The sequence below is a fragment of the Hyla sarda genome, chromosome 1 (assembly GCF_029499605.1).
Source record: "Hyla sarda isolate aHylSar1 chromosome 1, aHylSar1.hap1, whole genome shotgun sequence".
NCBI classification, from domain to species: Eukaryota; Metazoa; Chordata; class Amphibia; order Anura; family Hylidae; genus Hyla; species Hyla sarda.
The window spans coordinates 84,282,392-84,296,034 of record NC_079189.1 but is presented as its reverse complement, the minus strand read 5'-3'; the positions used below and the strand labels follow the sequence as shown (position 1 = coordinate 84,296,034).

General features: G+C 41.6%; 1 protein-coding gene across 2 annotated transcripts in view; it reads right to left on the bottom strand.

Moving 5' to 3' along the window:
- Positions 1-13,643, bottom strand: part of N4BP2 (NEDD4 binding protein 2) — a 68,069-nt gene that overhangs the window by 15,765 nt on the left and 38,661 nt on the right. For both annotated transcript variants that reach the window (XM_056557060.1, XM_056557069.1), the window contains exons 8-11: positions 7,777-9,773; positions 7,106-7,191; positions 4,940-4,985; positions 925-1,103 (exon numbers count right to left, since the gene is read on the bottom strand). In XM_056557060.1, the coding sequence (XP_056413035.1) occupies positions 925-1,103; positions 4,940-4,985; positions 7,106-7,191; positions 7,777-9,773 (2,308 nt within the window). The remainder of the gene's footprint in view (positions 1-924; positions 1,104-4,939; positions 4,986-7,105; positions 7,192-7,776; positions 9,774-13,643) is intronic.

The following is a 13,643-nucleotide window of genomic DNA, read 5'->3' as shown; positions in this document are numbered from 1 at the left end:
GAAAGGCTTAAATTGGCACTGTTAGATGCCAAAACTTGAAAATCCCACCTCTAGGTGTCCCCATATCTACTGGGACATTAACCAGTCCTGCAGCAGCATCAGGCTTGTCCATGAGTCATGGACAAGAGATGACTTACGGACATCACACAACAAACCAATCACCTCCTACCACCACAAGGGAGGGACACGCTCACTTCCCCTGAGAGGATTTCAAACACTGTGAGCTAATGAAAAGAGGTATTTTTATAATAAATATATGCGATAGAGGCATACAAATTAGATGTACATGGTTTAGGTACTTAAACTGAAACAGCCGTCTTCTTCACTGAATATATTACTATACAGCCAAAAGTATGTGGACACCTGACCATCACACCTATATGAAATATTAGATAAGCCATTCCTAAACCATGAATATAAATGGAGCCAGGCTTTTTTACTCAAGATTTTGTAGATGTCTGTGGGGATTTGGGCCCATTTAGCTAAAGGAATACTTATCATTGATGAAAAGATCTGACTTGCTTTTAGTTCATTACAAATGTTTTTAATAATTGTGTTGTGGAGGAATTTGGGTGTCCTGTACATAACCTTGACCTAATTCTAACCAAGCTATGGCTTTATGGACATTGCTTTGTGCACTGGGGCACAGTGAGCACCAGAAAAGGATCAAACTCAAACTGTTCCTACAAAGTTGGAAACACACAATAATCTAAAACGTCTTTGTATGATGTAGTTCTTGTTTGTAATCGATCTAGCTAAAACCCGACCTATATAAAAGGAGGCGTGTCTACATACTTTTGGCCATTTAGTATTTCTGATATCCTGGGAATAGTTCACTTTTCTATGCTGTCTAATTTATGTTTCCATAAACCTGTAAAAGCTGCTTTTTGTGCAATATATACTTAAACACAAGATAGTCCATACCGAGTCTTCATGGGCCTGTAATGCCATTTCCTCTGCAATGATCTCACGCAATGACACCTTCTTTGTTCTTGTATTCCACTGATCCATGAATGGTAATAGGTCTGTATCTCTTGGTGACACACCAGACTCGGATGTTTGTGGAACTGTAACCAGGTCAACAGGGTCATCTGGTAAGCTGTCTGCAGAAAAATAAAAGTAGTATAAGGGTATATTCATAATGCATAAGTATGTATTGCTGCTGATTCTTCCAACTCATAGAAGCAACAATGGCCCTTATTTACTAAGGCAAACCCTACAGTTTTTATCGTTTTTTGTGGACTAAATTTAGGCACACGCCTGTGCGACACTTTCTGTGACATGTTTGGACAAAAAATTGTCTACATTCTCACACATCACTCGGAGAGTTTCAGAAAACCCTACAAAGGGGCGTGGCTTAAAAATGGGCGTAACCCGACAGTTTAAAAAAAATCACTCAGTTTTTGAAAAAAAAAAAAACAGTGATTACTGAACAGACTGCCAGAGGCTGGTGCAAAAACTGCTAAAATGGTCTGTTTTTCACAAAGCATGGTAATTTTGGGCAATATGCCTAAACTATGTAAACCAAAATTAAAAAGACTGGTTCACTTAACTCGCCGTTCATCGGGACTTCTATTCCTGACTTCATATTATATATGGCCTTTTTTATTACCTTCCATGTGTTGAGATTTAAAATAAATGTATTTTTATAATACAGTTTACTTTGATGTTTGCATTGTTTCATCCTATTACTTTTTTAATGTTATCTTTGATTTATTCAATATCTATTGCCCAACTTTATTAGTTGCATTGCCAACATAATCGACGTTCATCCTTTTCTTTCATCTGATACCTAGAATATTGTTGCTATGGATAGCAGCCTCAGTGTCCAAAAATATTTATTGATTAAATGTGTTAATTCATTCATTAAATGAATATGTTTTGTCGACAAAAAATTTCTGCAAAATTTTAAAGTTGTACTCCGGTTGAGCACAATTTTTTTTAAGATAAACTGGCTCCATATATTTAAATAGATTTAAAAATTACTTCTATTTACAAATCTTTAGACATCCAGGACTTATCAGCTGTTAAATCCTACAGAGCAAGATTAGTTCTTATTTTTGTCTGACCACAGTGCTCTCTGCTGACAACTCTGTCTGTGTTCGGAAATGTCAAGATCACGATTAAATCCCCAAAGCAAAGCTCTCCTGCTCCAGACAGTTCCTGACATGGACAGTGGTGTCAGCACAGAGCACTGTGGTCAGACAGAAAAGAAAAACTCAACTCACTTGGAGCATACAGCAGCTGATAAGGAAGGATTTAGATTTTTTTTTTATAAAAGTAATTTATCAATCTCTAACTTTTTTCAACAGGTGATTAGCTCAAAAATTGTTTCCGACCGGAGTACAACTTTAATTATTTTTTTTATCTGAAAAGTATTATCATTTGCCAAAATTGGAGCTATGCCTTAAGTGTACCCAAATTAGTTTTACAATTATTTACCAAAACTACGGATTTGTACTATAAAATATAATGCTTGCCTGTTCCTTACGCATGGCTGGTTTGGGTGGTGTGGTCTCTTTCCTCTGTTGTTCACAGATCGGAAGAGCCACTGCTTTTTATTCACTTGGTTTTTTGTCCCTTCTAGTGTGAAAAAAAAAACAAGAAACTTGTGCGCCAAAATAAATCCACCGCGTGCAACAAATAGTAAATAAGCATAGGAACACAGCAGAGGACAAAAAAAATTATTTAAAAAAAACAAACTAATAATCTACAATCTTAGTAAATGAGGGCCAATGTGTGAGCACGCTACGAAAGAAACTCAGTTATTCAATGATACATTACAATAACCTCAAAGTGATTTATTTATACAGGAGCTGTCAATTTTCCATACCTGTGCATTTTAACAAATGCTTACATTGCCCATAAATTAATCTCCACATTGTGCTTATCCTCTGTAACACCAACTGGAAATCTAAGAATACACTGACAAATGGGTGTTACTATTGCTCTAGTTAATATGGATGGTTTCTACACAATCTAGACATGATCCATACTGTGCTGGGTGTATAAAGGGACACACTACTTACTCGGAGAATGGTAATTCCAAGTAAAGATGTCCAGAACTTTTATTTTGTGGAAAATGTACATATTTACTTAAAGGGGTACTCCACCCCTAGACATCTTATCCCCTATCCAAGGATAGGGGATAAGATGTCTGATCGTGGGGATCCCTAGCAGCCCCCCCTCATCAGCTATCCGGAGCTGATGGCTCACTATACCGGGACCGGCGGTTTGTGACATCATGGCTCCGCCCCCTCATGATGTCACACCACGCCCCCTTAATGCAAGTCTATGGGAGCGGGTGTGACTGTTGAAGGGGGCGGGACGTGACATCATGAGGGGCAGAGCCATGACGTCACGAACCGCCGGCCCAGTCATCAGCCACGGACCAAACTTAGCACCCCGAGAGCTGATGACTTGGGTGCTGCAGTAGAGGTCAAGGGGGTCCCCAGGAGCGGGACCCCTGAGATCAGACATCTTATGCCCTATCCTTGGATAGGGGATAAGATTTCTAAGGGCGGAGTACCCCTTTAAACAGGTCAGGAGAGATGACATATCCTCTATAAAAAGTGTATTTCATGAGGTTTAGACAAATATTGCAGCAGGAGTTGTGAAGAATTAGGAAAACATGGTGGCCACTCATGTCAAGGGGCCGTGTCTGGTATCATGGCTTTACTTTATTTAAGTGAACGGAAAAGAGTGAAAAAATCTCATAGATCCTGTGTACAGATGTGGTGATGTTTCTGGAATAAAGCAGAAAAGCTGAAAGTTATATTGATTTATACTGAAACCAATAAGCAGAACAAGCTACAGAGGTTACTTCCTCATAACACTCAATCACACTTCTCAGCATTAAGACTTAAGATTTCTAGCACGTAGAGGCATCAAATCTCATGCTTGCTATATGCATGTCTAGAACTTCTTTAGATGATGGAATAAAAGGCGGAATGGAAGAAAGGTGATGTGGAGGTGGATTTCATAGCAGTGAGGTCGTTCTATTCTGGCCCAGGAATTAGTAACAGTAAAAGCTGTCAGATAGCAGTCTTCTATCCTAGAGGAATCTGGAGCAAAGACTCTGCAGCTAATGTATGTTCAACAAAATCATTGTCGAGGTGAATCACAAGATTTAATCTAGTAGTGCGAAGTAGAGACTCTCTGGCAACGCAAGTCTCTTATTGAGCACATATTAACTCCAATGTGTCTGGCATAAATGGAAATTACATTTACATAATTTCACAAATAGACAGACTGTACAATCGTTGCAAAAGTTAAGATAATAGAGCATTCACCACAGAAAGTCTTCGATTTATTGTCTTTTATTCACGGCATGTTAAGACAAACTTATTAGGAAAGATTTGTGCAGGGGAACATGATGTGAGTGAGGTGGTGGGGGGGGGTTCATGTTCACAATTGTTTCACGCCAAATGGGGCTTCCTTAGGCCTATGAAAGCACCAGTTGGCGTGAAACAATTGTAGCCCAAGTAAATACTCATCCACCCCTACCTCACTCACATAATGCTTCCCTGCACGAATGTTCCTTATTGTGTTTGTCTAAAAAAAAAAAAAAAACGAACACTTTTTGTGGCGAAATCTCCATTTTATTTTTTATTTAGCAACGAGCATATTAAGAAATTCTTCATGAACTTAAACAGAATGCCATAGTGGTCGGACCCCCCCCCCCCCCCCCCCCCTGCGATCTGACATTTACTCCTTATCCGGTGGATAGGGGAAAAGTTACTTTTCGCTGCACAACCCCTTTAATTCTGTCAGGCTCCACTTCATAGATCAAAACATCCTCTAAGAGCAATGAAGAGAAATTTCATCCAGTACATATATATACTTAATTTTGCATGTTCGATACACTGGAACAACGCAATGTGCATAATGTTTAAAAGTTGTACATTGTAAGAAAAGTTGTGTTAATTCACTACAATACCTTGGAAAATGAGCTGATACGATAACGCTTCTTGTCTCTGTCTTTCCTAAGGAATTAAAAAGTTATAATAAAATGAAAAACAGTTTTTTAGATCTATACTTCAGACTAGGGATCGACCGATATCGGTTTTTTAGGGCCGATACCGATAATCGGTGCAGGTTAGGGCCGATAGCCGATAACTTATACCGATATTCCGGTATAAGTTATCGGCTATTTAACCCCCTGCGACACCGCTGCAGATCATTGATTTAAAGCGGGCGCTTTAAATCAATGATCTGCAGTGGCTTTTGCGGGGCCATAGACCACCACCGCCGGCACCACCAGCTTCTCTCCCCTACCTGCCAGGGTGCTCCAGGCCATCCATCCATCGTTCATGTAGTGTCCGGGGGCGTTCCGGGTGGAGGGTGGTCCGGTCCGGGCTGTCCTTCTTCTCCGGCGGTCATCTTCTCCACTCCGGGCAGGCTCCGGCCTAGTACGCTGCATAGACGTCGCTGCGCAGTGACGCCCGTGCGCAGCGACACACCTGACGTCACGGCGTCTATGCAGCGGCGGGTCGAGGGGGTGGCGGTCGCGGTGCGGTGGGGGGCTGGGCATTATCGGCAAGATAATTGCCGATACCGATAATGCCCAAAATCGTGATTATCGGCCGATAATATCGGCCATACCGATAATCGGTCGATCCCTACTTCAGACATTGCACTATTCGTAATGCACAGCAAGCTGGATTTCCAGGACAGTGGCAGGAAGGATCAGAAGATGTGGCACCACCAAGGAAAGTTCAGTTCACAATGCTCTTATGCTGTTATTAAGCCTAACCTGCCACCCCCCAATGTTATTAGGGGCCATGAAGCATGTGACTTTTACCAGTACAGTACGGCCCAGCATGTTCAAATTTCTTAAAGGGGTATTCCAGGAAAAAAATTATTTTTTTATATACGGTATATATCAACTAGTTCCAGAATGCTAAACAGATTTGTAAATTACTTTACTATTAAAAAATCTTAATCCTTCCAGTAGTTATCAGCTGCAGAAGATGAGTTGTTCTTTTCTGTCTGACAACAGTGCTTTCTGTTGACACCTCTGTCTGTCTCAGGAACTGTCCAAAGTAGGAGCAAATCCCCATAGGAAACCACTTCTGCTCTAGACAGTTCCCGAGACAGACAGAGGTGTCAGTAGAGAGCACTGTTGTCAGACAGAAAAGAACAACTCAACTTCAGCAGCTGATAACTACTGGAATGATTAATATTTTTTTAATATTAGTAATTTACAAATTTGTTTAACTTTCTGGAGCCAGTTGATATAAAAAAAAACATTTTTTTTCCCTGGAATATCCCTTTAAATATATTTATTGAGGTAGCTCTTCAGAGACATCCATATTATTCTAGCCAAATCAAAAAGCCTTGTTCACAGATTTGTCTGCTGTTAGCTAAAGGGATTATTCAGGATTAAATTTTTTGGGGTCAGTAAGTGCCATATTCAATAGAAAATGAAAATTATATTTATTAAACATTATCCCTTAGGCACATCCACCCTGATTGTCCTAAAAGTCAGAGAAAGATCTTTATTTATACAGTATGGTCATAAGAGGGACTGTTAAAATAAAGTATGACATTCATGATTTACGTATAATTTACAGGTTTCTTTGTCGCCAAAATGACCAGTAAAGATATACAGAGGCATTGCCTAACAGCTGTAGATGCAGAACATACAATATAGTGACAGGTAAGGCCAGGCATACACCACAGTTATGCCTTTCATGGGACTTACTGTATATGTTGGCAACTCATCAATATGGGATATGGGGAGAGAAGCAGCGCTCGTGGGTGACATATGATTAGTTCCCCGATGTGGGGGACAGCACAGAGGTGAGATGATAATTCATTGGGGGGGGGGGGGGAAAGAGAAGCAGAACAGCGCCCGTGGGTCACATATGATTAGTTCCTCGATGTGGGTACAGCTGATAATTCATTCGAGGGGGGGGGGGCAAAGGGGCCCAACCAGTATTGCGGTATGGGAAAAATTAATATCGTGCAGGAAAAAAATTTCGGTATTCGCTATGAACCGGTATACCGCCGAGCACTAAAGGGTACATATACAGATTGCTGTTTATTTGAGAACAAATCACACAGTTTGCATTTCCACACCAAGGACGTCCCTTATACTAACCATAATGGATTCTTTCCACTTCTTATGGATAGATTCAGCCAATTTCAGGTCTATTGGCACTACACAATCTTCAATAGTTAATGAACCTAAGCAGAAAACAGATTAAATACACAGAAAATAAAGCATCACTACCATTTCTAACATATTTTGACAAGATGCCCAGACGTGAAAAGTTTGGAACACAGAGAAACTCAGCCCTGAGGCACACTGCAATTGTGAGTTACAGCCAGTGAATTTAATGGAGTCATATTTTTGGGCCAGCGAATCATTGAAGCATGCTGTCACACAATGCACCAGCTTTTAACTCGTGATTGCAGCAGGTCTCAGTACCTAGACTTTTGGCATTTCTGGTCAAAAGTAGTTTCAATGCTTTTATAATCAATTAAACATTACTTCGAGCCATTCTTATAAAGGTAGCACTCTATTTACAGCAAAACGTCTTCGCTGGAACCTCCACTAAATACAAGGATGAAGAGACCCTAATAAATCAGCTTTTTTTTTATATTAGTATAGCTGGTTGATATATATTATATATACCTAGATAATATAGATTTATCAATAACTGTGCAAAGGAAAAGTTGACCAGTTGCCCATAGCAACCAGATTGCTTCTTTCATTTATAGGGCTTGATAAATCTCACCAACTATGTTTAACACCTCTGTAATAATTACCTGGATCAACCCCAACTGGGCCAAACAACTCGGTGAGCTGAAAGGCAAATTCTGGAGGCAAAGTCAACTCCAAATAATCAAACTTCATGGATTCCTTAGATTGTGACTTGGAGTTGTTTTTATTTTGTATTTTCTTTTCCTCTTCAGCAACCGCTGTGTTTTCTATGAAGCCTTGCTCTTCATTATTCTCAATCACTAATATTTCAGGACAAGGATTATCTAATTTTTCAAACAAATCTACATGACTAAAATTCAAGTCTCCTTTACTTCCTTTATCAATGGTTTTGAATGGGTTACTGCTTTGTAAGTTATTGAAGGATAAATCCTGTGTATTAGTAAGTTCTGTCTCTACATCCGAAGACCATATGAAATCAGAAGCAATGGCATCGGTTATGGCTTCATGGCTTGGAAAAATTTCTTTCACTTCTGAAGAAATTCTAGACCGATGACTGAGATTTATTTCATTAGAAGACAAGACATTGCCCTTTTTTAACTCTTCTGCAACAACAAGAGGCAAATTGTTTACAAATGGAGAATATTCTGAAGCATTTAAGCTGAGGTTGGCAAAATCAGATTCCACGTTTTCAGATTTTTCTTCTTCCATTGCATCAGCATTTTCCTCAATTATTACAGGACTGTTATCCTGAAGACTATCAATATCCGAATGGGAACATGATACTAAGTCTTCACATTCCTCATCCTTATACATTTTTTCTCCAGAATCAAGAAGCAAGTTTGTTGTCCATATTAGATCTTTATTGCACCTTTCAAACAAATCTTCTAGTATGTCAAATGAAAGGGATCTAAAGAGTTTGCAAAGAATATCCAAACTATCCTGATCTTCTAAGCTGATGATATCATCCTCCTCCACAAAGGTACTTTTATGTTGCATCACTCTGTATGGAATATTCTCCTGAGAATCTAAAGACTTCGATGTAAACCTGCTACTTTTTCCGATCATAATTTTTGCAGAATCTAAAACGTCTGCATTTCTTCTCTCTACTCTCCATGCCAATGCAAAATCTTGAGGCTCAGTTTGTGAAAATTTACCCAGGTCAACACTAGATTCCTCATCATTGGATGAGATGGTGCAATTGTTTGGGAAGTTTAGTGCCAATTTACATTGTCTACAGTTACGTCTGGGATGCCTTGGCTTTACTTTAACATCTTTACTAACACTAGTTACACACTGAACAACCCCACCGTCCGTACTTTCAGCTACCTGCTCTTTAAGATCAGAAATGTTATCAACAAATATGTCCTCAGATCTGCCTTCTTCTCTGGCACAATCTTCCTTATCATTTAGTATTAATGAGGTGCAGACATTTTCCAATAAATGTTCTTCATTATCACAGTCCACAGTCGAGGAGTCAATATGATGTTCCATGATCCCAGAAGTAGATTTTTTCAGCTGATCTTGTTCTCTAGATTTATTATCTATTTGTTCATGTTCAGTGGCCTGATCTATTTGTTCATGTTCAGTAGCCTGATCTATTTGTTCTTTAACCGGGTCTGTGGCTTTTTCATTTTCATCCTTTTTTGGAACAGAAGTATTGCTTTTCTCATGTTTCTTTCTGGGTTTTCTACTTCGCGGGGACCTCTGACTCATGGTTTTCTCCACTGGCCAGTCTCCTACAAAGCTTAGGAATTCTGGCCTTTCGTTCCGCAGGGATGACCCACTCTCTATATCTAGACCCTGCTTATCTCCAGAAGAATCATCAGAGGAACAGTCTTCATTACTTTGCACCTTATTATCAGTATTAATATTTTGTATAGGCTGAATTACATCCACAGAGCCGTCACCCTCAGTAGCCATTAGATTTTCTAGCTCCGATTTTGCAACATCAGGAAAGAATTCTTCATCTACTTTAGATACTTCTAAGCTCTTCTGTATGGCTGGAGCTGCACTTCCTATATCTACCATGCTTTCGGATTCAAGTGTAACAGAAAGAACAGCTTCTTCTTCCTTCAAAGACTGTGGCAAGGTATTAATGTCCCTACAAAACCAACAACAAAGAAAATTAAACATTTGTAAAAATTTCAATAAAATAAAAAGACAAATAACACAAGATCACTGTCTGTAGGAATTAATAAAGGATGGTTGCACTTTGAAAATACCCACCAATTACCCAGGAAGGAAATCACCTACAAAAGAGTCTGTCTATAGAGAAGTCCTCAAACCCAGTGCTCAAGGCCCACCAACATTTTGCATTATCTTTTTCAGTTACTTCATGGGATACAACAGAGAAAACTTAAAATCCTGGACTGTTGATGGGCCTTGATGACTGGGTTGGGGATTAGCATTTTTTGAGTTAGTCAGCATTTGTTTTGCTAGAAAAAAAGGCCACTTTCATCCAGAAATTATTTTTTATTTTTCATTAGAAAAAAACAAGGAATTAAATGTGAACAGAGAATATATAATGGAAAGATATGCATCTCACCCATGTTTTGGACCCACCCCGGGTTTTGGCTTACAATTACTGATACACTTATATGTATATTGGTCTGTATTTTGTAAAAGATGCCTTAAAGGAGTACTCTGCCCCTAGACATCTTATCCCCTATCCAAAGGATAGGGGATAAGATGTCTGATCGCAGGGGGTCCTGGCCCTCACGCCCCCTCTCACAGACTTGCATTGAGGGGGTGACGTCACAAGCCTAAGGCGCTGCACCTGATGCTCTAAACGAACGCCGGGTGCTGCAGGGAGATTGCTGGGGGACCCCCGCAATCAGACATCAGACATCTTAGAGTACCCCTTTAATGCTATACTTTATTTGGTTTTGTATAACTTTTACAATAATCATGATAGACTTCAATTTATCAAAATAAATAATCTTTATTAACCCATTCAGGACGCAGGGCGTATAGGTACGTCCTTGCATCCTGGTACTTAAGAATGCAGGGCGTACCTGTATACCCTGCGGTTTTCCAGTCACCGCTGCTGGCCAGGCTTTGATCAGAACGGGATGCCTGCTAAAATTGTTCAGCAGGCATTCTGTGTCATCGCCAAGGGAGATCCTGAGACCTGTCCCCCATGTCGGCGATTGCAGCATTTCCGGGTCATTCTTGTCTCCAGTGATCCAATGACCCGGAAACGGAGGGTGATCAGTGGTGTATGACACACCACCAATCACCCTACATACAAAGCTGGGAGGTGGCAGTGATGCCACCCCCAGGACAGCCATGATTGGCTGTCGCAACGACCGGACCAATCACGGCAGTCAGGAGCAGAGAGGGGAGGGTTAACTGCACGTTGCCCTGCTCTGCCCACCCCACACTACGTGTGCTGGCGAGCAGAATGGATGCCCCGTGCAGCCATCTCCAATCCTGTGTGTTAAAGAATCCAGTGTCATCCTCAGCAGTCCTGTGGCATCCGGCACTTTAGCTGATTTTAGGTTAGGTAGGGATTTTTTTTTTTTTTTTGCAGCGTTTCCCCCACAGTAGGTGTCTGAGGGTCCAGGCCACAAAGTTTGCGGAAAAAAAATCTGCACCCCAAAAAGACTGAGGACAGATCGCGGCACCCATGTGGGGCCCGGGTCACACAGTGGAAGGTGCTGCAGTCTGCCCTCAGTCTTTTTTGGGGCGCAGATTTTTTACTTTCACTAACTTTGTGGCCTGGGCCCTCTTCTCGCCGACCCTACTGCTTATCAGTGCAGTAACACTGATCAGCTTTTTTTGGGGGGTGCAATCGCTTTTTTGGGGATAAGAGGTTTTTGTTTTTTTAGCACCTTTTTTGGGGCTTAGCGGTCCATGCCACCAACAGCAGTCCAGTGCTGTGTGGACAGACTGTTACCCTGTAAGCGGCCTGCCCTGAACGCAATACTTTTTAGACACATGCTTTTTTTCCCCCAAGGTTTATATTTTGTGGGGCTGTGTTCATGCCACACGCCACTGTTATGGGCTGAGTGGCCGGACCCCCACTGACTTCTGTGCCCCCTGCCGCCACCGAGCGCTAATCAGTAACTTTTTTGGCGCAGGGCTTTTTGCAGTAGAAGTCACACAAAAAATTTTCTTCAAAACGTTTTTTACATTTTTATTTAGTGTGTATATATATATATATATATATATATATATATATATATATATTTATAGTAGTCCGACCCCCCCCCCCCCCCCCCTCAGTCAAGTACACCTGTCCCAGAGCCCATGATTCCAGAGTTTGTTGGAGATTGACATTGTCGGATTCACTGAAATTAACTTTTCTAGTTATTTTTTCAGTGACTACTTTGTAAATCTGATGGTTGAGCAGACAAACCTGTACACCCAGGCTCCTTCTTGGCTAGGCCCAATGGATGTACCCCCATCAGTGAAGCCAAAATGAGGATGCATTGGGGTCTTGCGCTGCACATGGGCCTAGTCAAAAAAACCAGCGTCAGGCAATACTGGAATAGGGACATCCACTACCAGACCTCACTCTACCAAAGACCCCCCCCCCCCCCCCCCCCAAAAAAAAAAGAGAGCCTGCTTATGACCACCAGTACAAAAATGGGCCGGTCATCAATCACTTTGGGGCCAAATTTTGGGATGCCTATGTCCCTGGAAGGGAGGTCTCTGTTGATGAGTATCTCGTAAGCTTTAAGGGGAGACTCCTCTTCCGCCAATATATTCCCACTAAGCGGGCGAGGTATGACGTGTAACTCTATAAACTTTGTGAGAGTACCTCAGAGTACACTTGCAGGTATAAAGTGTACGAGGGACAGGATTCCCGAATTGAACCCCCAAGAATGCCCCCCCCCCACTCTGGGTGTTAGTGGGAAACTTGGGTGGGACCGTGTGCACACTCTGCTGGATAAAGGTTACCACCTTTACATGGTTACCTTTTATACCAGTATCCCTCTTTTCACATCCCTCGCCGTCAGATCCCCAGTTGCCTGTGGGACGGTAGGCAAGAATCAAAAAGGCCACCTGACCTATCCCCTCCAGACACCTATACCCAGGGGTGAGAGCAGGGCCCTTCCCAGTGAAAAGCTGTGGCTGGTCAGGTATAAGGACAAGAGGGATGTCATTATGCTGACCACAATTCATGGTAACGGCAGCACCCCTGTCCTTGTGCAAGTTACCATGACACTGGTCCTCAAGCCTGATTGTATCATGGACTACAATCAGTATATGGGGAGTTGATCTCTCTGATCAAGCCATGCGGAAAACCTGGGTATGGTACACAAAAAGTTGCGGTCTACATGGTCCAGGTTGTAAAGTACAACTCTTTTGTACTGTCCCAGTACGTTGGCAACACAGGGAAATTCCTTCAGTTCCAGGACGAAGTCCCCAAGGCCCTGATCTTTGGCGACCGGGAAAGAGCGGGCCAGAGTACCCCTGGTACCCTGTAGGTGTCTGGAAGTCCCAGGCCAACACTTTCCATGTGAGGTCCCTGCACTTTTATGGAGTACTAAATTTATACTCCTATTCCCCCCATTTTAAATTTTCCATTATTTTAACTCAATGTACCTGTCTACAGTACAGACTTCCAAATGTTAAACCCAACACTCCCCCCCTAAAAACCCTTCACATAATACCCCTGATAACACCTCATGATTTTTTTTTCCAAAAATGGGTCATCGGTTACAGAGTCACTGGCATCGGGGGTTTGCCTGTTGCCTCAAACGCGCAGTGTTCTCTCCCCATCTGAGCAATGTGTGCATTTGCAGGCAACAGTTTATGGAATGCTGAAGCAGAGCATAGGGTTTGGGGTGGCCACCATTTTTACTTTGGGCTATGCTCTGGGTCATCATTCTGGTAACATAATTGGCCTAACAGCAGGAAAATTGCAATTTTCCTTTTTCAAAAACTATACTTCATAAATTTAGGGAACACCTGTCTGTTCCAAATGTCCACTTCACTCATATACACCTTCCTTAGGGGGTGT